Below are 26,646 nucleotides of genomic sequence, written 5' to 3' on the forward strand. Positions count from 1 at the left end.
GGGAAAAATCACTTGATTTGAACTCAATAAGGCATCTCCTATTAAGTGAGAAAACCTTTAAGTTCGTAATACTCTAGTTTTTATTTGGTCAAGTCCCGACTAACCTTTGGGATAAAGACCGCTCGGCTCGGGTCGAGGGTGCGAGCCATCAGAGGCCTTCACACTTCCGAGGTTAAGCTTTCAAGAGCTCATTATCGAGCGAAGCACGCTTCAAGGGTAAGATCGTCTTTTCTATTTCTCTCTCTTTTGTTATTTAATTATGTGATTGCATGTTTAGTTGCTATAATTAGTGGGCGGGTCATGGGCGGGTTTCTCTTCCGTGTAGTGTCGGACACTACGAAACCCAATAAGATTAACCTAATATTTGAGACCCAAACCCAAACATGACCCCACTTGAAAATGAACCGACCTGATTATAACTCGCAAATTATTGACTTAAACCAAACTCGACTCGAACCCGAGAATGACCCTAACTCGTTTAAAACCCAACCTTTTATTCACCCGACACGAATGTAACCCGACCTAAACTCGACCTGACGTGACCTGACTCAAGCATGTCCCAACCTGAACCCGACCCGCATAGATGACGACATTAACTCGAATTAACCCGACCTGAGTTGACCTGACCCATACTAACCCAACCTAAATCCGACCCGTTTACCCGAATTGACAGCTATATTATATAAGTAACAAAAGACCTAAATATTGAATGCACATATTAAAGTGATGCATATAAAAGAAAATAGAGGGAGTATATAATATTATATTAGTAAAAATAGACCTAAATATTGGTTTCATGAAATTTATCAAAGTTTAACTAAGCAAATTTAGTAGATATGAATATATGATGAGAATCATCTTGTAGCTTTTAGGCGTTTGGAAATACTCTATAATGTGTTATAAGGCAACACAATAAAATATTTTAAACAATTCAAGAGTAAGAATGACTTGTCACGTCATTTGACTTAAAATCGATATTTGGTGTGAACGGGTACTAAATCGTATCTATCGATTTGTTCCCTATGGTTAACACGACTTCACAACCAAGGGCACCCTTAGCTGAGGGTTTGAAGTTACATAAACTTGCCTAAAATGAGAAATGAGTACAATCACAAAAGTGCAGTCAAGTAGTCAACCACATTCCGTCAAAGTTGGTTAAATTTGAGATACAATCTTAAATTTTATATGGTCCAGCATAAGATGAAATTTGAAACAATGTACCCTAAGTTGGGTTAATTCCAGTTGTAGGAAAACAGAAAGATTTTAAGTAAATGATCTACTTCATACAACAAAAAAAGTAGTGAATCATACGGGACAGATTACACCTTACAAGAGAGCATACGGGCAATGTAGCTCCAAATTTTGAGCTACTATTTAGCCCAGATAGAATTTCAGCTCTGTACAGAAGCATCGGGTGAAATACAAACTATAACATGACAGATTGGATATAATACATAGATTTAATATTAACTCAAAGGATCCGGGTAAATTAGCTTTCCTGCCATGGATAAAATGTCAGAAGCCTCTCTAAAAAAGCTTTATGAGAATGGTTGAATGGGCGCTGTGGACTTCAGTTCGCAAGCAGCTTGGAAACAATCAGCGGCCTGCAATATCAAACCTTCTTTTTTAAGAATCAAGCCCAAGTGCAACCAAGCATCATGGTTTGTTGGTTCTAATTGTAGGGCATTTGTTAAGAAGCCTTTTGCTATAGGTAGAGAAGAGGGACAAAGTTCCATGAACACTTCCGCAGCTGAAACTATTCCAGGTACGTAATTTGGACTGATTGACAGTGAGACAGAGAAAGCAACGAGTGCTTCCTTGTATTGTGATTGAGCCTTGTACAGCACACCTGTATGAAATCTAAGATATCAGTAAAAGATTTTTAACTCCTCTGGAGTCTTTCTTAGAACTAGACCCAACCGAATGATACACCACCTGAATATGACCCAAAATTATCTCACCCAACCTGAATGACCCGTATACTTCTCATGACATACCTGCTACATGCCAACTTTGAGGGCTATAAAAGTTGATTGACTTTGCCCTTTCCACACAAATTTCGGCATCTCCCCAAGACTCAAGCCTTGTGTACAAATTTGACAGATCTTGCCAAGCTTCCATCTCCAGGTTTTTCATTTCTGTTGCCTATGAAAGGGTTAATAGAATATTAAGAAAATCTCCATCAGTACTGACAAAAACTTCTTATATCTAGATTAAAGAATCTACCACTTGATGACTTGAATAAGATAGAAGTTGAAACACAAGCTCAAAGACACTCCAATATAATAACAACGATCCTGAATCAAGTTCTGACATGTAGCCTTGTAGGTGGCACATGCTGCAAAGGACAACCCCCCCCTCTTATTATGGCGCATGATACAAGTTTTTGAATGTCTCTTGAAACCCAAAAAGTAAATTTAAAAAAATAAAAAAAAGTTAATTATAATAATACTCCTAATTATAATAATCAAAGACATTGGCCTTATGCTATCTTAATTTTTAAGTTATCTGCTTAATCTTAAGCAAACGTCAGAATTTGCACATACCTCCAGGCTGTGACTCTGAAAATTGTGCTTCTTTGCTGCTTGAATCTGTGCCAACAGTTGTACGTAGTTTTCTATAGCTTGCTTGGGATTATCTTGAGCAATCTGTAGAACAGCCTTTAATCTCAAGAGTTGTAACTGATCAATGCCGGTGGTTTCATCCAATGCAATATCAACTATGTCTTCAGCATCTTCAAATTGCTGCTGTGCAGAAGCTACTAGAGCCAATAGCTTCCACCCTTTCCCCGAATTCCCAACCATCGTATTGGAGTAGAGCTTGGTGTAACCGAAACTGGCATCAAGATTTCTTTGAGCAGCATTTTCCAATCCCAGGTTGAACATCAACTCAGGATCATCCTTTAAAATACAAGCAGCCTTGTTAAGAGACTTCAGTGACCCCTTCCGATACATCTCTCTTTCCAAGTTAGATGTAGATACTTTGGCAGAATTTGAATAGCACAACCCTAACAACTTATGAGCTTGAGCCATGAAATGCTTGTTTCCGTCAGCAGCCAATTCAAAAACTCTGTGACAATAATCTATTCCTTCTTGAGCATGCTTCAAATCATCCACGCACAATTTTGCTCCCAGCAAAAGAGAAGGGATGTGGGGTTTGTGCTTTGACTCAGAATGTCCAGTAATCTTCCTCACTAGATTTAATGCTGCCTCGTTCTGGCCTGCAGCACTATGACAAAGTGCAAGAAGGTACCATCTCTCAGCTCTGTCATAGATTCCTGGAAGTACAAGCTCCACATGCTGAGCGAGAAACAAGAAACCATTACACATTGACAATGCAAAAGAGAGATGATCCATGATTTCTGGGTCCCACTCAATTTCATTACATGATGCTTTTCTAATCAAGATAAACAGCAAAAGAATTGCTTCTTCGAGATTACTTCTAGGGGTAGTTGGACCCCATATTTGTAATTGAGGGGAAAGGCCCACTTCAACCCCTCCATAAATCAACATAGCAGCTAACTCCTTTTGGCCACTAGCTAATCTGTAAGGATCCAAGTTCCAGGGCTTAACAAGAGCTCGACGACAAGCTATAATGGCTTCATCAAGGCACCCTGCTTCTTTCCAAAGTTTAGGAAGCAATTCCAGTGCCTTGTGAAACATCTCTTGCATCCTATTGTCTTTACTGATCTTGGCTGGCATACCATTAGGTAATGCAGATTCAACTATGTCCACAATTAATTTGCACTCCTTAGCAGCCTCTGGTAGATCATCGAGAACAGCATAGAACAGTAGATTAGATAACATATGATAGGTTTGTACCTCAATAAGTATTGTACGAAGCAGAAATTAACCATATCCTATCATGTAATCCTTCAAGTCCTTTGCCCTTTGATAATAGTTCACTGTGATAATTTGATGGTGATAAAAAAAAAGGGGTACTTATGAGATAAAATTATCCATATTTTTTACTGTATGAATTAAACCAAAGATTAAACTCATTCAATAATACAAGTACCACGTCAATTGAGTGTCCATCCAAACAGAGTCTGTCTACGAATTATCGCAAGATTTTTATGCAACGACTAGTCAGCATTGATTAATTCCTACAGCGTCTCATACATTCTATGATAGCAAACCTAAGCATGATGCATTCTGTAAAGAACAATACAACACTTCTAATAATATCATAAGAAAGTACCTGAAATTTTCCCGAGTTCTTCCAAGACCTTAGACTTGAGTAGAACGGCTTCAAGGACAAGGCTGACAGAATGCCAAGACATTACACCAGCAAGCGAATTATCACCCTTGGATTTTTGTTTTCGTGGGCGGGTTCGCTCTGAAATAGCAGTAACCATTCTTGGGCTTAATCCCTTAATGCCAATCCCTTGGAAAAGCTGTAGAGCAGCATCAAAATTCCCTTTCTGATATTCTATCCTGCCAAGCAATGCTCTAGCTTCCTGATAGTAAATGGTCACCCAATTTTAGTTCAGGTGAAAATAATCAAATTATAAAAAAAAAAGGGAATACTAGACTATAGCATTGTCAAAATGACTAATCAAACAGACCTAATCAAACCAAAAGCACCCAATAAAAGTTCAAATAGACCTAATTAAAACATAAATGCCCAATAAAACAATGCTGAAAATGCACCTCATAGTTTAATGAGAGAGCTTCCTTCAACGTGGATTCAACTTCATCTACATGAGCATCTTCATATTTTGACCCCAAATCACCAGTAGTCCTTGAAGAAATACTCTTCAAATCGCCAGTCCTTGACGAGAGGCCGCTGACCGAGAAATCCCTGGTGGCCAATGACTCCGGTGACCGCGGTACCGGCTCTTCAAATTTGAATTGCTCTCCAGAGCAAGCACACAACATTGTTCCCGTTTCCAAAACACACAAACAACCATACACCAGAGCAAAGATATCTTGAACTTTTCCAGTACCAAACTAAGTATAACTCAACAGATTATCCTGCATTTTATAGTCTGCAGTAATAGGCATTTGGATAGTTAGGCAATTTCAGATCTTATTTGCTTATTAAAACAACTTCCTACAAATTTTAACATTAAAAAAGTAACATAATTAAGATCCAAAAGGCATTTCTAAACTTAAATGACCTCAAAATCAAACCACATTTCAAAGCAAATTAATCAACAAAATCACACTAAGGAGACAGAAGGTTTATAGAAGAATAAGGTTTCAACAAATGCAATAAAATTCAAATACAAAAAACCAAAAACAATGCTCTCGAACTTACCACCAAAAACACTGCCATGAAAGCAACTTCTCCAACAGATAATCTTCTCAGTTATCAGACAGTCTTAGTAATCTGGGGTTTGTTTATGTGAGCTAAATTTGGATGTATTTTTCCAACTTTATTTTCAGGAAAAAAGAGCAAAAATTGGAAACAACCCATAAAAATAAGATTCTAAACAATGTTACGGAGATCTGAGTTTAGTGCGCACTTTTGTCTTTTTTTGGGACCTTTTGTGAGTGTGTTTCGCTGACCTTTGCGCGCAGTGGCTTGTATGAAAGAGTTATGGGCTGGCGAAGGCAACAGGTGAAGTATGATCTCTGCTATCTTGCTGTGCACAATTAAAAGTTGGTTATTTTATTTCTTTCTTTTCTCTGTGTCTTGCTGCTAAGAATGATGAGAGAAAGTGGTATTAATGTCGGATGGGGTTTAGGTTTGATTTTCTTGGGTTATGGTTGGGCTATTTGCCAACATTAACTCCATTCTAAATTTTGGAAAGGGACATTGTGTTAATTCTTATGGGTATGTGTAGGTAGGGGTGGCCCGTGGCCATGCTCCATATGGCAACATATTGTATATTTCCTCATTCTTTTAATATTGCACCATAAGGGTCAGGCACAAATTTTCTGGTAGTGAAAAAAAGGAAGAGAGAAAGGTAAAAGTACAAAATTGCCCATGTGATTGTAAACATAAACTAAAGAATCAAGTGTTTAAAGGTAGGGGTATATTGGGTGTTTAGGGTAAAAATACCCTAGACACGTGGCCCAATGGGCTGGTGACACGTGGCGTATCACCATTAGTCAACAGGGCTCCAATCCCCTGTTGACACGTGTCCTTGGAACCCTACCTGGGGGACTTGTCTGTCCCACTATAAATAGTGGGACAAACCTCATTAATGGGGTATTCATAAATAAAAACACAATTACCGAGCAATATTAATTGCGGAATTCTCCCAATCAGCGAGAAGTACTTTACCTTTTCCGTACTTTTTCCTCCTGTACGTATACTAACTTGATCGTCGGAGGCGGAGCTCCTACCAACCGGAGTCTTCGTGATCTTGCAGGTACAGGCATCGGCAGCTCAGTCTCGGAATCGTAACTCTCCCGCAGGACACCTCAGAAAACCCCGAAACATTTGGCGCCGTCTGTGGGGAGAGTACTTCCAAGATGACTTTTGATACTGTACCACCGAATCCGGACAAACGGCCATTGGCCGAGCCTGAGGTCCAGACGGACCATGAAAGTGGTGACGACTATGAAGTCGACACTTATGTGGCCCTGGACGGGTCCTTTAGAACAAAACGCACCCATTCCAAAGAAATGAAGGAACGAGGTGAGGATCAAGCTGCTCCAAGCAACACAACCGGTAGGCCGGTTGGGGATGCCCATGCAGCAGCGGGATCTGCTCCCGTCACGAAAAACGAACTCATGACCTTCATGAATAGTTTCAAAGGCAAGATAAAGAATCTCATCCGGTCAGCCATCCCGTAGAAGGGTCAGCCGGCTAAGAAACCTTCCCCCTTTGGGAAGAAGGCTTTGAAGGATCGTGTGCCCACTTCTCATCCAAAGCCCAAGGTGGGGGAGGGGCCCAAGATCGACTTAAATAGGCTCCGCTTCCCTCAAGCGGAGCAAAGAAAAGCCATCCGACACCTACAGTCGGATGGATCCAAGAAAACCTTCTCTAATGCCCGGACGTTTCTCCAGGAGAAGAGAAATCAGCAGCTGTCTGCGTCGGCCTCAACGTCGACCTTCCCTGACAGCTTCCGCAGTTCCTCCGTCAGACACTCGGAAACAGACCAAGGAGGTCAGTCTCGCGAAACAGACCAAAGTGATCCAGCTGGGACAATATGGTCCGCCATATGTACCGGGTGGATCCCTTTTTTCTACACCAGGCCTCTTCGGGGGTCATGGGCAGCAGCCGTTCCAACCCACGGATTGGCAGCTGCGTCTGCTAAATTTGGGAGAACTGCCTACGGCGTTCTCGCCAGACATAACTCAGGCGGCACAGCCGCCCAAGGTCAAGAATGTGTTGGTAGGTGCCTATGATGGTACCTCCAACCCGGAAGACCACCTAATGGCATACTCCAACCTCATGTATCTACAGGGGTTGGATGACGCCGCCTGGTGTCGATGCTTCCCGGCGACCTTGAAGGGCATTGCCCAACAGTGGTTTGGTAACCTACCAGCCGGCTGCATAAACAACTTCAGAACTTTGGCGTACTTGTTTACGTCAAACTTCTCAATGAACATCCTTGCCAAAAAGACCAGCCTTGATCTTGGGGCAATACAGCAGGGTGACAAGGAAGGACTCCGGTCCTATGTCAAGCGGTTCAATCTGATGAGAATTCAGATTCAAGGGTTTTCTGACGAAGTTGCTTACACAAACTTCTTCAAGGGTCTGAAGAATGGGTCGACCTTCAAGTTCGACCTCGTCCGGAAAAGGGTAGCAACCCTCCAAGAGGCACTAATGGAAGCAGAAGTCTATATACAGGCGACGGAGCTTTGTACTGTAAAGCAACCGTCAGATTTTTTAAAATCTGACAGAAAAGATAACCGGTCACAGCAGCCGGCAAAAAAGGAAGACAAGAGAAAAGGAATCTAGGTGGCAGACTGGTCTGATCAGCCGGCCCAGAAGGTAAGAAGAAAATCTGAACCGTACGTCCCTAAGTACGAGTTCACAAAGGACTGCTCCTCCATTCTCATGGAGATCAAGGATCGGTTGTCCCTCTAGAAACCGGCCGCCATGAAAAGTCTCGCCAACAGCCGGGATAAGAGCAAGTACTGCCAATACCATGAGGATGTTGGCCATGACACTAATGGCTGCTACAGCCTTAGGCGGCTGTTAGATCGTCTAGCTGACGAGGGAGCTCTAAAGTCCTACTTGCCAAAGCCCAAAGGCAACCCCAAAACAAACAAGGGGCGGGCAGCAAAACCCGGCCCTGCTAACTCTGAAACGGATGAAGAGACAATCTTCACCATAGCAGGCGGTTTTTCCGGCGGAGGCCCAACCATCCGGGGTACCAAAGACAACATCAGGAAGCTGGTCAACTCAGTGGATGAGGGCCAGACGTTGAGAGACACCTTTCCTGAGGTCTTTATTTCTAAAAAGGACCGGGGCAAGGTCAGGCGGCCTCATGATGACCCCATTGTCATCGAATGCAAGGTTGCCAACCAGATAGTTGGCCGAATCTTAATAGATACCGGGAGCTTGTCTGACCTAATCAACTATCAGTGCTTGATAAAGTTCAAGTACAAGCCCAGTAGCATGAATCGGGCGCCTCACCCCTTAGTCGGCTTTGGGGGAGGAGTGGTGCATCCGATAGGAAGCATTGACCTTCCTATCCAGCTGGGTGAAAAGGGGCAAGGACGCCATATGGTCGTAAATTTTTTGGTTGTGGAAGAGCTGACTGCCTACAACATGATATTTAGCCGACCGAGCCTCAACGAATCCAAGGCTGTGATCATCCCATCTCTTATGCTGGTCAAATTTAAGAAGGATGATGGTACAGTCGGTTCCCTAAACGGGGACCAGAAGATGGCTAGGGAATGCTACCTCTCTAACGTCAAACCAACTATGGGTACAGCCGGTCATGGCGATCCCATAGATGTTGATAACTGTGATCCCGCAGTCCCGGCTCCAAGGGCAGCCGATAAGAAAAGAAAGGCGGACCAACTAGCACCCGTTAAAAAAGAAAAACAATAGCAATCACTTGCCGGAGAGAGGTCGGATGACTTTCGACCCCAACCGGCCAGTGAGAGCGTTGATGTCGTCCTGGACGACAGCCGGCCTGACAAAACCGTCAAGGTTGGGACGTTTGCTTTTACAGTGTTGGGGGTAGACTTGCTCCAACTGCTGAAGGAATTCAAAGACATTTTTTCCGTTGAAGTGGAAGAGATGCTAGGCGTAAGCCCGGATCTAGCTGTCTACAAGCTCGTCGTTGATCCGAAAAAGAAGCCGGTTAGGCAGAAAAAGAGAAATCATGGCGAGGAGAGATCTCAGGCGACACCCGCCGAGGTCAAGAAGCTGTTAGATGCTTGGTTCATCCGACAATTCTACTACCCGGATTGGGTAGCAAACGTTGTCCTGGTTAAAAAGCCGAATGGTACCTGGCGGATGTGTGTAGACTACACAGATCTGAACAGAGCATGTCCAAAGGATAGTTACTCGCTCCCACAGATCGACAGCCTGGTCGACTCTACAGCCGGTCATGCTCTGATGAGCTTCATGGACGCCTACTCAGGCTTCCATTAGATACCCCTCTGGAAAAAAGATCAAGAAAAGACGGCGTTCGTCACTGATTAGGGGCTACTCTGTTAAAAAGTGATGCCATTTGGGTTGAAGAATGCGCTTGCTATATTTCAACGAATGATAAACACAGTTTTCCGCCATCAGATAGGCAAGAATGCAGAGGCGTATATCGATGACTTGATAGTCAAATCCAAGCTATAGACGGATCACCTAGCTGACCTCCGAGAAGCGTTCACCACACTCAGGCGACACAAGTTCATGCTTAACCCTAAGAAGTGTGTCTTTGGTGTTGAGTCTGGGAAGTTTCTCGGATTTCTGATTGACCAAAGGGGGATTGAGGCTAATCCGGAAAAGGTACAGGCGGTAATTAACATGCAGTCACCCCGCACTGTAAGAGAAGTCCAAAAACTCACCGGTTGCCTGGCGGCATTGGGGAGGTTCCTCAGCCGGTCTGGCGACAAATGCCTCTATTTCTTCCAAGCAATTAGGAAGAGGTCAAGGTTTGAATGGGGAGAAGAGGTTGAGGCGGCATTTTAGAAGCTCAAGCAGCATCTGTATTCTTTACCAAGGCTAGTGAGCCCCCTGCCCCAGGAGGTTCTCTACATGTACCTAGCCGTCTCAGATCACTCCCTTAGTGTTGTTCTCCTTGCTGAGAGAGACGACAATCAACTCCCGGTGTATTTCATCAGTCATGTCCTAAGAAATGTTGAGCTCCGGTACCCTATGATTGAAAAATTTGGGTTGGCTCTCTACAAAGCAGTCAAGCAGTTGAAGCCGTACTTCGTGGCTCATCTAGTAACTGTATACACTGATCAGCCGCTCAAGCGCCCAATGACCACCATAGAGTCATCCGGTAAAATGATCAAATGGGCTGCTGAAATACAAAACCTGGAAGTTGTCCTTTGCAGCAGCCACATCTTTTTTCAGGCGGTCATTCTCTTTTCGCAGGTTGTTGCTGGCCTTCTCCACCTGATCCAACCGCTTGAGGGGCTCCTCATGATCCTTGAGCTCCTTCTCGGCATTGTCTAGCGCCGTCTGAAGATTGTCCAATTTGACCTTGGACTCATTGAGGGCCTTCTGGAGGGTCTTGACCTGGTTCGCCTGTCGCATGATTATAGATTTAGTTTCTAAGTCATGCATAATCATTGAATATTCAGCAACATTATGTGCGTCATCTGCAGACCGTTTGGCTCTCCTTACCTCTTAGTATATGCGTATGTAGGCCTTTTTGAGCCCTTCCACGCGCAGCAGTGCCTGCAACAATACAACCGGTGTTAGTAGAAAAACCGGATGTGCATACATCAAATAATATGTCGGGTGGGTACTTCAAGCTTACATCAGCTAGCTCAACCATTACAGGGTCGGCATTGAAGGTGTTGAACCTAAGGATCACCTCCTTCTCGTCCCGGGGGACGCCTTTCAGCATGGCTCGGGCATACTAAGCTGCATCCGGCCAGCGAGGGGAATTATATGTCCCAGAAACAGACGGTGAGAAAGCTGCATATGCTCCGCCTATGGATTGCCGGTTGATCGGAGAATCTCCCGGCTGAGACTGAGAATAAGACAACCCGCATGGGCAGGTCAAGCAGCGTGAGGTTGAAAGGATTTGTACCTTGTTGTTGGAGACCTCTCTGGCCTCCGTTAGTTGATGGACCGGTTGTGGTCCTTATTGGTGTGACCTTTTTTGAGGCCACAGCTTCAGCAGTAGACCCGCCTGGGGTCTTTATTGATTTACCGTCGGTAGAGTGCCGACGGTGGATGTGGTTTTCTGCACCTTAGATGTAGGCTCCACTACAGTCGGTCTCGGCCGAATCTGCTTCTGTAGGGAGTAGGGAGCTTTGCTCCCATCCTGAAACGAAGCAACAAAGGGTCAGACGAAAAAACAAGCAAAAAAGGAAAGTAAAGCAAATAAGTCAAAGATAAGTTAGACGGTCTAACCTTCTTAGCCGCCTAGGCAGCAAGCTTTTTCTCCAGATTTTCCTTACGAATGTCTGAAGCCTTCTTGGAAGGCGTTTTTTCTGTTGGCAACATGTCCTTTGCTTCTTCTGCAAAGCTGATAAGTGGCTTTTATGCCACTAATCGGGATCCTTTTTCCTATCCTTTCCCTCCATTTATCGCTTGTTTAGCCCTATTTTACCGCGCTTCTCCATATATTGCACAACAATGCTATTTCCCTCGTACTTCCCTTCTACTTTACCTTTTTGTGCTGTTTTTGGGTGTTTTCCTGTGTTTTGCAGGTAAACCAATCGATACGTGAAGTAGAAGAAAGTTCGGGATAGTTTCGAGAGCCGGTTTCAATAGCAAATCAAGTGAGGAGCTTTAATCAGGCTGTGCGCTCAGAAGAGCCCTCTCTCTTGCTCTGCGTGGGCGCGCAACACAAGGGAGAGGGTGCGCATTCAAGGACAAATCAGGATGTAAAGCGCTACTCATCCTGCGCGGGCGCGATGATTCCTGGAGAGGGCGCGCAGATTAGCTTGAACTCTTGAAGAAAGAAGGCAAATTTCTGTAGATGCCAAGCGCGCTCAGTAGAGGGCGCGCAATATACTTTGCGGGCACGCATATATTTGTAGAGGGCGCGCACATCATCCTGCGCGGGCGCGCAAAGAACTGTAGCGGACGCGTACGCCGTCAGCCTAGCCCGTTTTTTTTTCCTTACTTAAAAGCTGATTTGAAAAGGGAATGAAGGAAGCTATTCCATTTAGGGTAATATGCTTAGAACATTTCTAGAGAGAGAATATCCTCCATTGATGCTTGTATAAGTTTTAGAGAGAGAAAATTCAGGTTCTTAGTCTTTTATCACCCAAACTTTAATCTTTAATCAAGATTTGTGCTTTGATCATCCTTGTAATCAATATTGGAGCAATCTATTGGATTTTTGATGGTTCACCATTGAAGGTTCAAAGACCCATTTTCTTATTTCAATACAAGATTGAAGCTTTGTGAGCTCTTTCTATCTTAATCCCTTTTATTTTGGTTTATTTACATATTTCAAGTATTTTTGATTGTTATGTTGATGATTTTGATTATGGACAATATTTTGGGTATTGTTGATATGAGTAGTTTCTCTCTCCTAGGCTAGACTTTTAGCTAGGGAAGGGGAATGGATGACTTGGTTGCTATTTGATTGAATACTTGATTTTTGGGGATTTAAACCCTTGTTGTATGAACTTGAGCTTATTGTTATATGGTTGATGATGTGCACCATTGACTATATTATTACATGTCCTAATTGATGCGTGGGAGTGATCATGTTAGGATAGATCGTGGTTTATACATTGCTTAATCAATTGCATGGGAATGAATTGTGTTAAGTAGGATCCTTTCTCCCTTGGTTGCGAATCCTTGATTATCTATGTGTTTAGCTCTTAATCTCCAAGTTTGATGTTCCCCGATCCCCCTAGCGTTTTTAATCTCATAGTTTCCAATACTTATTAGTATTTGTTAATTGTTAGAGTAATTTTGGTAGCCTTAGTTTATTTATTGTCTTGTTTTCCACCACTCTTATTCATATACACCTCTTTTAAAACTCTATTGTTAGCACTTAGCGTTGCAATCTCCCGTTTCTCCGTGGATCTCGACCCTTGCTTGCCTCTATACTCATTTAGGTAATCTAGGATTAATTTGATAGGAAAGTGTATTGACGACGACATTTCGTTCCTCATCAAATTTTGGCGCCGTTGCCGGGGAAATGGTCAATTTTGTTTTGCTTTTGTGTTATTTTAGAATTTTATTTTCTTTTGTTTTTGTCCATTGTGCTAGTCATTTCTAATCGTTTGCTTAGCGTTGGTGGATGCAAAGGAGATCTCAAGGACCACCTTCTCACTACATTGATCACGAAATAGACCGTACCTTGAGAAAAGTCCGTAGACTTTATCAAGAAGAAGGAAGAGGTTTTGGAGCTATTTTTTATAGTGAGAGTGATTCTTGCTCTTCACACTCTCAAGGTGAAGAAATGGCTGGGCAACAGGCGGACGTTTTATTTCGTGAGTTCGGTAATCCGGAGGATTATGAGCTCACCCGTGGGATATTGCTACCTGCCACGAAAACTAACTTCACCATCCATCCTCAATATACAAGAATGGTACAAGCGGAGCAATTTTCGGGTTCTCCAAGTGAAGAACCCATTGAGCATCTTGATAGATTTCTTGAGCTTTGTGCCATGATACAAACCAACCAAGTTTCTCAAGAATACATTCGGATGCACCTATTCCGAAAGTCTCTTGCGGGGAGAGCAAAGAAGTGGCTCAAGCAAGTCAAGCCTAATTCTCTCACAACATGGAGGGAAATTGTCCAAGAATTCTTGAAAAGGTTCATCTCCGAAGAGAAAACCGCCGATATGAGGAGGAAGATTGCATCTTTTGAACAAGAGGCGGAGGAAAGCCTTAGTGAAGCTTGGGAGAGGTTTAAAGAGTTGGTGCAAGCATGTCCTCACCATGAATACAATCAAAGCCTACTCATGAGATTCTTCTACGATGGATTGGAGCCAATGTCTAGAGCCAACTTGGACGCAGGGGCGGGTGGACAATTGATCAAAGTCCCTCAAAACCAAGTTGAAGCAACAATTGAAGAGGTGGTGAAGAACTATTCTTAGGGAAGTAGAAGGAGGAATGCACCTAGAAAGGGTGGAAAGTATGAGTTGGAGAAAGTTGATCAATTACAACATCAAATTGAGGCGTTGACAAAAGGGCTTGCAAAGTTGAATACAAATATCAATAGTGGTGCAAGCTTCTCCCAAGTTAACTCTTTCTCTTGTCAAAATTATGGTGGTACAAACCACGATACATCTTATTGTGGAGGTTTGAGCCCGGAGCATGTCGCGGCTTACAACACAAGGAAAGATGGGTATAGGGGAAGTGGTGGAGGAGTAGCTTGGAGAAAACCACCACCCGGATTTGCAAACCAACCCCAACAATGGAACCAACAAGCTTAACAACCATACAATTCCAACCCACAATACCAAAACCACAACCCTACTACATACCAAAACCAAAACCCAAAAGGAAACTACCCAAGGAACCATCAACAAAATAGCTAACACCAATACCAAAATCAAAATCAAGCAACTCAAAGGAGTCAAGAGCAAGTGTTTCAACCTGATTCTACTCAAACCCAAATTCTCCAACAATTCCAAGCCATGAATCAACAAATCCAAGAGCTTAAGGCTCACAACAAGATGGTTGATTCTCAATTAGCTCAAGTGGCCGAAAATTCTTCCTTAAACTCTTCTTCTAAACTACCCGGACAACCAAACACAAACCCATCCCACAACCTCAAACAACCCGACACATGCAAGGCGATCACCTTAAGATCGGGAGCTTCTTATGAGGGCCCAAAAGGGAGTGAGCTGATAAGTGGCTTTTATGCCACTAATCGGGATCCTTTTTCCTATCCTTTCCCTCCATTTATCGCTTGTTTAGCCCTATTTTACCGCGCTTCTCCATATATTGCACAACAATGCTATTTCCCTCGTACTTCCCTTCTACTTTACCTTTTTGTGCTGTTTTTGGGTGTTTTCCTGTGTTTTGCAGAGGTAAACCAATCGATACGTGAAGTAGAAGAAAGTTCGGGATAGTTTCGAGAGCCGGTTTCAATAGCAAATCAAGTGAGGAGCTTTAATCAGGCTGTGCGCTCAGAAGAGCCCTCTCTCTCGCTCTCCGTGGGCGCGCAACCCAAGGGAGAGGGCGCGCATTCAAGGACAAATCAGGATGTAAAGCGCTACTCATCCTGCGCGGGCGCGATGATTCCTGGAGAGGGCGCGCAGATTAGCTTGAACTCTTGAAGAAAGAAGGCAAATTTCTGTAGATGACAAGCGCGCTCAGTAGAGGGCGCGCAATATACTTTGCGGGCACGCATATATTTGTAGAGGGCGCGCACATCATCCTGCGCGGGCGCGCAAAGAACTGTAGCGGACGCGCACGCCGTCAGCCTAGCCCGTTTTTATTTCCTTACTTAAAAGCTGATTTGAAAAGGGAATGAAGGAAGCTATTCCATTTAGGGTAATATGCTTAGAACATTTCTAGAGAGAGAATAGCCTCCATTGATGCTTGTATAAGTTTTAGAGAGAGAAAATTCAGATTCTTAGTCTTTTATCACCCAAACTTTAATCTTTAATCAAGATTTGTGCTTTGATCATCCTTGTAATCAATATTGGAGCAATCTATTGGATTTTTGATGGTTCACCATTGAAGGTTCAAAGACCCATTTTCTTATTTCAATACAAGATTGAAGCTTTGTGAGCTCTTTCTATCTTAATCCCTTTTATTTTGGTTTATTTACATATTTCAAGTATTTTTGATTGTTATGTTGATGATTTTGATTATGGACAATATTTTGGGTATTGTTGATATGAGTAGTTTCTCTCTCCTAGGCTAGACTTTTAGCTAGGGAAGGGGAATGGATGACTTGGTTGCTATTTGATTGAATACTTGATTTTTGGGGATTTAAACCCTTGTTGTATGAACTTGAGCTTATTGTTATATGGTTGATGATGTGCACCATTGACTATATTATTACATGTCCTAATTGATGCGTGGGAGTGATCATGTTAGGATAGATCGTGGTGTATACATTGCTTAATCAATTGCATGGGAATGAATTGTGTTAAGTAGGATCCTTTCTCCCTTGGTTGCGAATCCTTGATTATCTATGTGTTTAGCTCTTAATCTCCAAGTTTGATGTTCCCCGATCCCCCTAGCGTTTTTAATCTCATAGTTTCCAATACTTATTAGTATTTGTTAATTGTTAGAGTAATTTTGGTAGCCTTAGTTTATTTATTGTCTTGTTTTCCACCACTCTTATTCATATACACCTCTTTTAAAACTCTATTGTTAGCACTTAGCGTTGCAATCTCCCGTTTCTCCGTGGATCTCGACCCTTGCTTGCCTCTATACTCATTTAGGTAATCTAGGATTAATTTGATAGGAAAGTGTATTGACGACGACATTTCGTTCCTCATCAAATTTTGGCGCCGTTGCCGGGGAAATGGTCAATTTTGTTTTGCTTTTGTGTTATTTTAGAATTTTATTTTCTTTTGTTTTTGTCCATTGTGCTAGTCATTTCTAATCGTTTGCTTAGCGTTGGTGGATGCAAAGGAGATCTCAAGGACCACCTTCTCACTACATTGATCACGAAATAGACCGTACCTTGAGAAAAGTCCGTAGACTTTATCAAGAAGAAGGAAGAGGTTTTGGAGCTATTTTTTATAGTGAGAGTGATTCTTGCTCTTCACACTCTCAAGGTGAAGAAATGGCTGGGCAACAGGCGGACGTTTTATTTCGTGAGTTCGGTAATCCGGAGGATTATGAGCTCACCCGTGGGATATTGCTACCTGCCACGAAAACTAACTTCACCATCCATCCTCAATATACAAGAATGGTACAAGCGGAGCAATTTTCGGGTTCTCCAAGTGAAGACCCCATTGAGCATCTTGATAGATTTCTTGAGCTTTGTGCCATGATACAAACCAACCAAGTTTCTCAAGAATACATTCGGATGCACCTATTCCGAAAGTCTCTTGCGGGGAGAGCAAAGAAGTGGCTCAAGCAAGTCAAGCCTAATTCTCTCACAACATGGAGGGAAATTGTCCAAGAATTCTTGAAAAGGTTCATCTCCGAAGAGAAAACCGCCGATATGAGGAGGAAGATTGCATCTTTTGAACAAGAGGCGGAGGAAAGCCTTAGTGAAGCTTGGGAGAGGTTTAAAGAGTTGGTGCAAGCATGTCCTCACCATGAATACAATCAAAGCCTACTCATGAGATTCTTCTACGATGGATTGGAGCCAATGTCTAGAGCCAACTTGGACGCAGGGGCGGGTGGACAATTGATCAAAGTCCCTCAAAACCAAGTTGAAGCAACAATTGAAGAGGTGGTGAAGAACTATTCTTAGGGAAGTAGAAGGAGGAATGCACCTAGAAAGGGTGGAAAGTATGAGTTGGAGAAAGTTGATCAATTACAACATCAAATTGAGGCGTTGACAAAAGGGCTTGCAAAGTTGAATACAAATATCAATAGTGGTGCAAGCTTCTCCCAAGTTAACTCTTTCTCTTGTCAAAATTATGGTGGTACAAACCACGATACATCTTATTGTGGAGGTTTGAGCCCGGAGCATGTCGCGGCTTACAACACAAGGAAAGATGGGTATAGGGGAAGTGGTGGAGGAGTAGCTTGGAGAAAACCACCACCCGGATTTGCAAACCAACCCCAACAATGGAACCAACAAGCTTAACAACCATACAATTCCAACCCACAATACCAAAACCACAACCCTCCTACATACCAAAACCAAAACCCAAAAGGAAACTACCCAAGGAACCATCAACAAAATAGCTAACACCAATACCAAAATCAAAATCAAGCAACTCAAAGGAGTCAAGAGCAAGTGTTTCAACCTGATTCTACTCAAACCCAAATTCTCCAACAACTCCAAGCCATGAATCAACAAATCCAAGAGCTTAAGGCTCACAACAAGATGGTTGATTCTCAATTAGCTCAAGTGGCCGAAAATTCTTCCTTTAACTCTTCTTCTAAACTACCCGGACAACCAAACACAAACCCATCCCACAACCTCAAACAACCCGACACATGCAAGGCGATCACCTTAAGATCGGGAGCTTCTTATGAGGGCCCAAAAGGGAGTGAGGAGGTAGAGAAGGAAGGGGAAGATAAGAAGGGAGATGAGGAGGTAAATGTTGAGAAAGAAGTTGGAGACAAGAAGTCCAAGGGTAAGGACCCCATTGACACTAGCAAGTATGATAATCCGGTAACTTATCTCGGGAGGGTTGCGGAGCGAAGGTTGAATGACAAATTTGCAATGTTTCTTGATGTGATGAAAGGGTTACACATCAACCTACCTTTCCTTGAAGTGGTGACACAAATGCCATCTTATGCGAAGTTCCTCAAAGATATCCTATCGAACAAAAGGAAGCTCAAGGATGAATTTATTACACTTCCACATCAAGTGAGTGCGCTTGTTCAACATAAGATGCCAAAGAAGCAAAGAGACCCCGGAAGTTTCACATTGCCGGTCAAGATTGGCAACTTGGGGCCCAAAGGATCTCTAGCCGACCTTGGGGCTAGTGTTAGCCTAATGCCGTTGTCCATTGCTCAATAATTGAATATTGAGATGATACCCACAAGGAAGACCATTCAACTAGCCGACCGATCGGTTAAGTTGCCTTGTGGAGAAATTGAAGATGTCCCCATTCAAGTGGGACACATCTATGTACCTTGTGATTTTGTTGTAATGGATATGGAGAAGGATGAGAACACTCCTTTGATTCTTGGAAGGGAAACATTGAAGACATTGGGGGCCTTCATTAATTGCAAAAAACAATACCATTACTTGTGAAGTAGCCGATGAAAACATTGTTTTTGAATTCTCTAAGCTACTCAAGACCCCCATGGTTGAGAAGTGTTATAGGGTTGATGTGGTAGGTGAGGAGTTGGATCGTTTGGGAAGGGTTATGATGAGCCCTCAAGATCCAATGGTTGATGCTCTTACATGCAAGGAAGAGTACTACTCTCACAAGGCAAAGGAGTTTGTCATGACTATTGAAGAAGCCAAAAGAGAGGAAGAGAACGATCCTAAGCATGAAGAGCTAGCACAAGAAGAGGAGAAATTGGAGGAGAGTTCTAAGCCTCCTCCCAAGGTAGAACTCAAACCCCTCCCCCCCTCTTTGAAATATGCTTACCTTGGAAATGAAGGGGAATACCCGGTTATTGTCAATGCTATCCTTGATGGGCATGATTTGGAAAAATTGCTTGACGTTTTGAGAAAATATAGAAGTGTGATAGGGTATAGCATTGATGATATCAAGGGTATTAGCCCTTCGTTGTGCATGCATCGAATTCATCTTGATAATGATGATGCCACCTCCATTGAGCCTCAAAGAAGGTTAAATCCTAACCTTAAAAAGGTAGTAAAAAAGGAGATTTTGAAACTACGTGAAACGGGGATTATTTACGCTATCTCCGATAGCAAATGGGTAAGCCCGGTTCACGTAGTTCCTAAGAAAGGTGGCATGACCATACTCAAGAATGAGAAGGGAGAGGACATCTCCACCCGAACGGTGACCGGGTGGAGAATGTGCATTGATTATCGGAAGTTGAATAAAAATACAAAGAAAGATCACTTCCCTCTCCCTTTCATCGACCAAATGTTGGAAAGGTTATCAAAACATGCCTTCTATTGCTTCTTGGATGGATACTCGGGATTTTTACAAATCCCAATCCACCCTAAGGATCAAGAGAAGACCACTTTCACTTGTCCTTATGGGACATTCGCATACCGAAGGATGCCCTTCGGCCTATGCAACGCCCCATCGACTTTTCATCGATGCATGACCTCCATTTTCTCTGAAATGTTGGAGAATGAAATTGAAGTATTCATGGATGATTTCAGTGTAGGCGCCTCTTTTGACATGTGCTTATTTAACCTCGAAAAAGTCTTGAAGCGATGTCAAGAGACGAGCCTTGTTTTGAATTGGGAAAAATGCCATTTTATGGTTGAGGAGGGGATTGTCCTCAGCCATAAGGTATCAAAAAGAGGGATTGAAGTTGATCTAGCTAAGGTATCGGTAATAACCAAGCTACCCCCGCCTACTTCCATTACGGGAGTTAGGGCTTTCTTGGGGCACGCGGGTTTTTACCGGAGGTTTATCAAAGATTTCTCCACTATATCTAAACCTTTAACCGGATTGCTTCCAAAGGATAAAGATTTTTGTTTTGATGATAGTTGCCTTCGAGCCTTCAATAAGCTCAAGGAAGCTCTCACATCTGCTCCTATAGTGCAAGCTCCAGATTGGAGCTTGCCATTTGAACTAATGTGTGATGCTAGTGACTTCGCAGTGGGAGCCGCATTAGGTCAAAGAGCAGGAGGCAAGCTACATGTTATTTCCTATGCTAGTAGAACCTTGGATGATGCCTAAAAGAATTATACTACTACAGAAAAGGAGATGCTTGCAATTGTGTTTGCTATGGACAAGTTTCGGCACTATCTTGTTTGTTCCAAAGTGATAGTATACACGGACCATGCTGCGGTTCGATACTTAATGAACAAGAAGGATGCAAAGCCTAGGCTAATACGATGGGTCCTCCTCCTTCAAGATTTCGACATTGAAATGAGGGATAAGAAGGGGGCCGAAAACCATGTTGCCGATCACTTGTCTAGATTACCTCATAATGAAGTTGAAAGTGTTCCGATAAATGAGGAGATGGGTGTTGAGACCCTTATGGCTATTGCCTCTTCTCCTAGTCCGTGGTTTGAAGATTTCGCAAATTACCTAGCTAGTGGAATTATCCCATACCAATACTCATCTCAGCAAAAGAAGAGGTTTTTCAAGGAAGTAAGGCGGTATTTTTGGGACGACCCATTATTATTCAAACAATGTGGGGATGGTATATTCCGGAGGTGTGTCCCGGACCATGAAATTGAGGGTGTGCTCGAACATTGCCATTCACTACCGTGTGGAGGACATGGTGGTGTGACTAAAACTGTGGCTAAAATCTCTCAATCCCTTCTATAGTGGCCTACCATGTATCGTGATGCCCAATGATACATATCTAGGTGTGATAGGTGCCAAAGAGCGGGAGGCATCACAAAACGGGATGAAATGCCTCAATTGGGTATCCTTGAAGTTAAACCGTCTGATGTTTAGGGGGTTGATTTCATGGGTCCATTCGTGTCCTCATGTGGAAATGCTTATATATTGGTTGCGGTTGACTACGTGACCAAGTGGATAGAGGCTATACCATCGCCAACCAACGACCACAAAGGAGTCCTCAAGCTTCTAAGGAAGATCATTTTTCCAAGATTTGGGGTGCCCCGGACTCTCATTAGTGATGGTGGATCGCACTTTGCCAAGAAGCAGCTTGAAGCCTTCCTCAAGAAATATGGTGTCCACCATAAAGTAGGGCTCCCATATCATCCCCAAACCCAAGGCCAAGTTGAGGTATCGAACCGAGAGATCAAGAACCTACTTGAGAAGATGGTGAACCGGACTCGAAAGGATTGGTCCCTCAAACTTGATGATACTCTATGGGCCCTTAGAACGGCCTACAAAGCCCCGATAGGAACTACTCCATACCGGTTGGTTTATGGCAAGGCTTGCCATCTCCCGGTAGAGTTGGAACATAAGGCTTGGTGGGCCATCAAGGAGCTTAATATGGACCTTGGGGAAGCCGGAAAGAAAAGGTTGATGAAATTGAATGAACTAGAGGAGCTTCGTTTCGATGCATACGAGAATTCAAGGCTTTATAAGGAGCAAACAAAGAAGTGGCACGATCAAAGGATAAGGTTCAAGGAATTCAAGGTTGGAGATGAAGTTCTACTTTTCAACTCTAGACTTCGTCTTTTCCCCGGAAAACTGAAATCCAAATGGTCCGGTCCTTTCAAGATTTCTAATGTCACTCCTTATGGGTCCTTCGAGCTAGATGCGGGCGATCACAAGTTTTGGGTTAATGGACACCGCATCAAACTCTATCATTCAGGGAACGAAGTTGGTCGTATTGAGTGCCTTAGGCTTGATCCTATGGATTACAAGCCTTCTCTTGTTGAACCTTAATGAATCGGAGCAATGGTCAAGCTAATGACCTTAAAAAGAAGCGCTTCTCGGGAGGCAACCCGAGCCCCTTTCTCCCTTCTATTCTTTGAATTTTTAATTTTTGTACCTAGATTTCATGATTGGATCTAATCCATAGTTGTTTTTATTGTAGGTCAAGTAGGCCCGAGGAAGGAGCACAATGAAGAGAATTAATGACATTCACGCGCTTTTGATGATCTCGGGATGGGAGCTCTCGAAGCCAAATCCGTAATATAGGAATATTGTCGTTCTGAACTTGAACTTGTGTATGCTTTTGATGGGGTTGTAATATTTGATAAACATTTTAGTTTTATGTGTTAGGGATTTTTAGTAGAGTAGAGAGCTTTTTAAATCGAAGAAGTTTGAGAGTTTCCTGTAGATGCCTTGAGAGGGCTCAACAGGGCGCTCATGAGGTCTGCGCGGGCACGCAGAGTCCCTAGCGCGGGCGCGCACTTTCTGGAAAAAAGGGGGAAATGTTTCTGTAGATGGCATTCGCGCCCGTGAGAGGGCTTTCACAGGTCTGTGCGGGCGCGCATAGTGGGTTTGCGCGGGCGCGCACGACTTCAGTTCAGAAAACGCAAGTACGCCTCTTTCGTCTTCATTTTCATTTTCATGCTCCCACTTCTCTCTCTCTCCCAACCCCTAACCTCCATCATACCTCAAAATCTTCACTTTTCCTCCCCAATTCTCCCTCAAAATTCATCAAACACTCACCAAAACCTCACTTTGCACACTTTTGCTCATCAAAAACCCTTGAATCTCACCGAAGAAATTTCAAGAAAACCCCAAAAAAACCCCAATTTCCCATTGCACGAAGCTAGCCCCCTCGGTGAAGTTTTCGTTCGAATTTTCATCTTCAAGAAGGTATATCTAACTCCCTAAGCCTAATTTCTACTACATTTTGATAGAATTCATGATAGACTTCTTGAATTTGTGATGTTTGTGGGAGAAATTTTGACTCAATTGAAATACATGTGATATTTTTGCAATTCTTATGATTATATTGACATGTATATGAGTATTCTTGCAAATTTGTGATTCTAATGAAATACTTGTGAATGATTTGCAATTCTTGGGATTTTCTTGAAATAGTTAGGGAATTGTGAATTGTTAGATATAGGTATTTGTGGGTTTATGATATGTAGATTGTTGGCCATGAATTTCAAGATGAGTGTGAGTAATTTGGAAATTTTGAGAATTGTTTGGGTGATGTATACATCTCATGATCTCCTTGCCTATTGACTAACTTTGTTACGTTGTTGTTGTATTTGTTGTGCTAATTGTTGTTTTGTAGGATTCCGCTTGATAGTGCGATTGAATTTTTGGTTGGTACTCTACGAATTGTAGTTTGGGTTGATATTTTCGGTGTTTTGGTGTGAAATTCTTTGTGGTATAAACTTTTGAGAAGTGGTTGGGGCAAAGATGTTGAAATTCAGTAGGAAACGATCAAAGAGTGGGACGGAACCACAACCCTCCCAACCTTCCCAATCCCAACAAAATCAACCAACTTTACCCCCTCTTACCTTCCAAAGTAACAACCACGAAGCCAACTACAAAAAAATAAAAGAGAGGAAGCTTAGACCCTCCAAGCACTATCATCGTCCTACCACCACAAGCTTGGGTGTCGACGAAGACATTTGGGTACTCTTTACCTCAATTTGGGTACATTTGTGAGCTCGTCATTCAACACCTACCTTGAGCCAACCCTTGAATTCTTTTCCACTTTCTCCAGTGAAGCTGTGGGGGATAACGACTTTAGAGTAACCTTCCAGCTTTTCAACAAATCTCATTCGCTATCCTTGAGGGAGCTCAACATTGCCCTGGACTTTAAACCAGATGCCAACCTTGTTGCTCTCGAGTACTCCTCCTTCGAAGGTTATAATAAAAGACATTGGTGGAGGGGGATCACGGGAAAAGAAGATTTCAACACCCGCTACTCCTTAGCTAGTGAAATTGCTCACCCGGCCCTAAGAATCCTGCACCGTATACTTGGATACGCTATTTTCAACAAGCAGGATTTAGGGAAGATGCCTAGGGAGGATATTCTCACTCTGTGGTTCGCCACTCAGCCGACCTTAGGCAAACGACTGAACTTGGGCTACTTCTTCATAAAAAATTGCTTATCAATCGCCAAGGGGAAGAAGACCGGCGAAATTTCCTGTGGGAGTATGGTAACAAGGTTAGCCCTGAAGCTTGGGCATGGGGACCTCCTCCCCTCTTGTACTATGGTAGGGAATAACAGTGACATCTTTCTCAATCTTGAACAAATTAAAAGGTTGGGATTCATTGCCTTCACCCCTAGAGAGGGAGTTTATGATTGGTTGGTGTCTCATGCACACCGTTGCTTTCTCCCAAACCCGGATCTTACCTCATTCCAAAGGGAGTTCAGAAACATCTATTGGGTTAGGAGGGACAATGGTGTCCTTCCTAGAGCCGATCGGGGAGAGGGCCTTGTATTTGAGCAAGATGATGAGGAGATGGTGGAACAACAACAACATCAACAACAACATCAACATCAACAACATCAACACCAACAGCAACAACAGCAGCAATTCTTCCAAAGCCAAGGATAGGAAAGCCATGAGCAGCGAATGGGGAGCCTCCAGTTGGGTGTTCAAAGCCTTTTTGAAATCCAACAAGGTATGTTTCTTCAACAACAGTCTATTTATGATATGCATGTAGATAGATGTGATGTCACGCCTCCGGTCAATTATCCATATTGGCCTCCCCAGCATGGCCCAGTGCCATCGTGGGGGGGTGACAACGCCCCTACCTACCCCTATTGGTAAGGACCTTCCGAGCCAAATAGGGTGCGCCATGATTTCCCTGACGCATCCGGGTCCTATGATTATAGGTTGCCGGGTGGTAGTGATTATAGAGGTGATCCAATTACCCCTATGTTGACCTCACCCACCCCCAACCCCTAACCATGCCTCCCCAATTCGACCCGTTGCCTACTTGGCAACAAGACCTTTTCCGAGGTCATTATGGTTGGCCTCCAGGCTACACTGGAGGTTGAGATCCCCATGGCCCACCTAATGGCTTCTCCTACGGGGATATGGGGCCGGACTCCGGTGATGCTGGCCCAAGTGGGCACTAGCCCCCTGTTTTTCTTCGCTATTCCCCCTGTCCTTCCCTTCCTTTGTTTTGTCTTGGAGCAACGAGGTCGTTACTCCTTCTAAGTGTGGGGGAGGTATAAGTGTCAGGGGTCGATTCTTTTGTATATAAGGGGTTTGCATCACTATAGTGTGGGAAGAAAATCTTAGCTTGCTGTCTATTTCCGCTGCTTTTATTTGATATCCTGTCGTTTTTGCTGTTTATGATGGGAAGATCTAATCCTTTGTATATTGTTTATGCTCCTTTTCTTTTTTTTTTTTGGTGTGTTTTCCTTGTCTCACTGATGCAGATTGAAGAAGGAACTTCGAAAACAACTCACCCGCGCTTCAAACTGCAAACCCGATGGTGAGTATGGTATGACTGCGCATTCCAAATTCAAGTGGCATTCGGTGAGACCCTTCCTTTTTCTTTTTGGTGTGTTTAGTTTTTTTTTCTTCTTAGCCTAGGAAGGAGTTGAATGGTTCGAGGATGTTTGCATGCTGTTCCAAGGAACCTGGGATCGTTGGTATTGATACCGATCGATCGCTTGTATGTCGATTGGGATTTATTTGAATCTTAATGCCTCATATGTGAGCCCTCTTTACTCCTTTCTTTTGTTTCATTTCCTTTTTTTATTTTGTGATAAGCATAATTTTGACATGATGATATAGTGGTATTTTGGAACTTGCTTACTACATTCGGACTCTATCTCCGTGATGATGCACCTTAGAATGCTAGTTCCTTCGTTCTTAACTTTGTGATGAGATGCACATTTCGAGATCGTTGTTGATTGAATTAGTTGAGTCTTAGTCAAGGTAGCAAGGGCAAGAACTAGTGATGGATTTTGAGCCCTTAGTTCACGGTTTGTGGTAAGATGGAGTTGCTCCTCATAGTGGATTTGACGCCCCCTAGTTGGTTGTTGCTTACTCTTCTCGTCCCTAGTGAGGTTCATTTTGTTCAAGCCTTCATCAATTTGTTGAGCGGCGTTTTTAGGATCCTCATCTATGCACGTTTGAATCCTTGTGTTGATTATTAGCTCCCAAGATCGTGACCTTGGACTTTTGGGGGAGGAAAAGGGCATCATTTCTCATTTTCATTTGTATTCTCTTTTATTTAGTTACAAATTTGATTTTCTCTTTTGCATCAACCTCCTTGCCAACTAATTTGAGCCTAATGTTTCCCGTTCTTGTCTCAACCCCATTACAAGCTTAACGGCCTATGTTTTACCAACCCTTTTAGTTAGTGAAGCACTGGGCTTGTAAGGCTAGTATGAAGAGTGTAGTGGATATGAGCATGAACCTTTGATGAAATTGGTTTGGAGCAAATTCTTGAGATGAAAGTCTAAATTTGAGCATGAAAGAAAACTTGGGAAGTGTGATGCTTTGAGCAAAAAAAAAAGCGAAAGAAATTGATGAGAAAGAGAAAAAAGCGATATGAGAAATGATCTATCTTGGGTATCCTTGAAT

At 43.0% G+C, this 26,646-nt stretch overlaps 2 protein-coding genes across 2 annotated transcripts; one reads left to right on the plus strand and one right to left on the minus strand.

The window, feature by feature from the left end:
• Nucleotides 1–1,284: 1,284 nt before the first annotated feature.
• Nucleotides 1,285–5,699, minus strand: LOC110724389 (protein NPGR1-like). The gene is made up of 6 exons (XM_021903808.1): nucleotides 5,263–5,699; nucleotides 4,653–4,990; nucleotides 4,201–4,459; nucleotides 2,547–3,760; nucleotides 1,998–2,145; nucleotides 1,285–1,849 (listed from the first exon to the last, which is right to left on the minus strand). The coding sequence occupies exons 2-6, from the start codon at nucleotides 4,878–4,880 to the stop codon at nucleotides 1,539–1,541; spliced, it is 2,160 nt and encodes a 719-aa protein (XP_021759500.1). The 5' UTR covers nucleotides 4,881–4,990; nucleotides 5,263–5,699; the 3' UTR covers nucleotides 1,285–1,538.
• A 12,235-nt stretch (nucleotides 5,700–17,934) lies between these two features.
• Nucleotides 17,935–18,615, plus strand: LOC110724374. The gene has a single exon (XM_021903792.1). The coding sequence runs from the start codon at nucleotides 17,935–17,937 to the stop codon at nucleotides 18,613–18,615; it is 681 nt and encodes a 226-aa protein (XP_021759484.1).
• The last annotated feature ends 8,031 nt before the right edge of the window (nucleotides 18,616–26,646 follow it).

This window comes from Chenopodium quinoa, unplaced genomic scaffold, assembly GCF_001683475.1.
Source record: "Chenopodium quinoa cultivar QQ74 unplaced genomic scaffold, ASM168347v1, whole genome shotgun sequence".
Classification (NCBI taxonomy): Eukaryota; Viridiplantae; Streptophyta; class Magnoliopsida; order Caryophyllales; family Amaranthaceae; genus Chenopodium; species Chenopodium quinoa.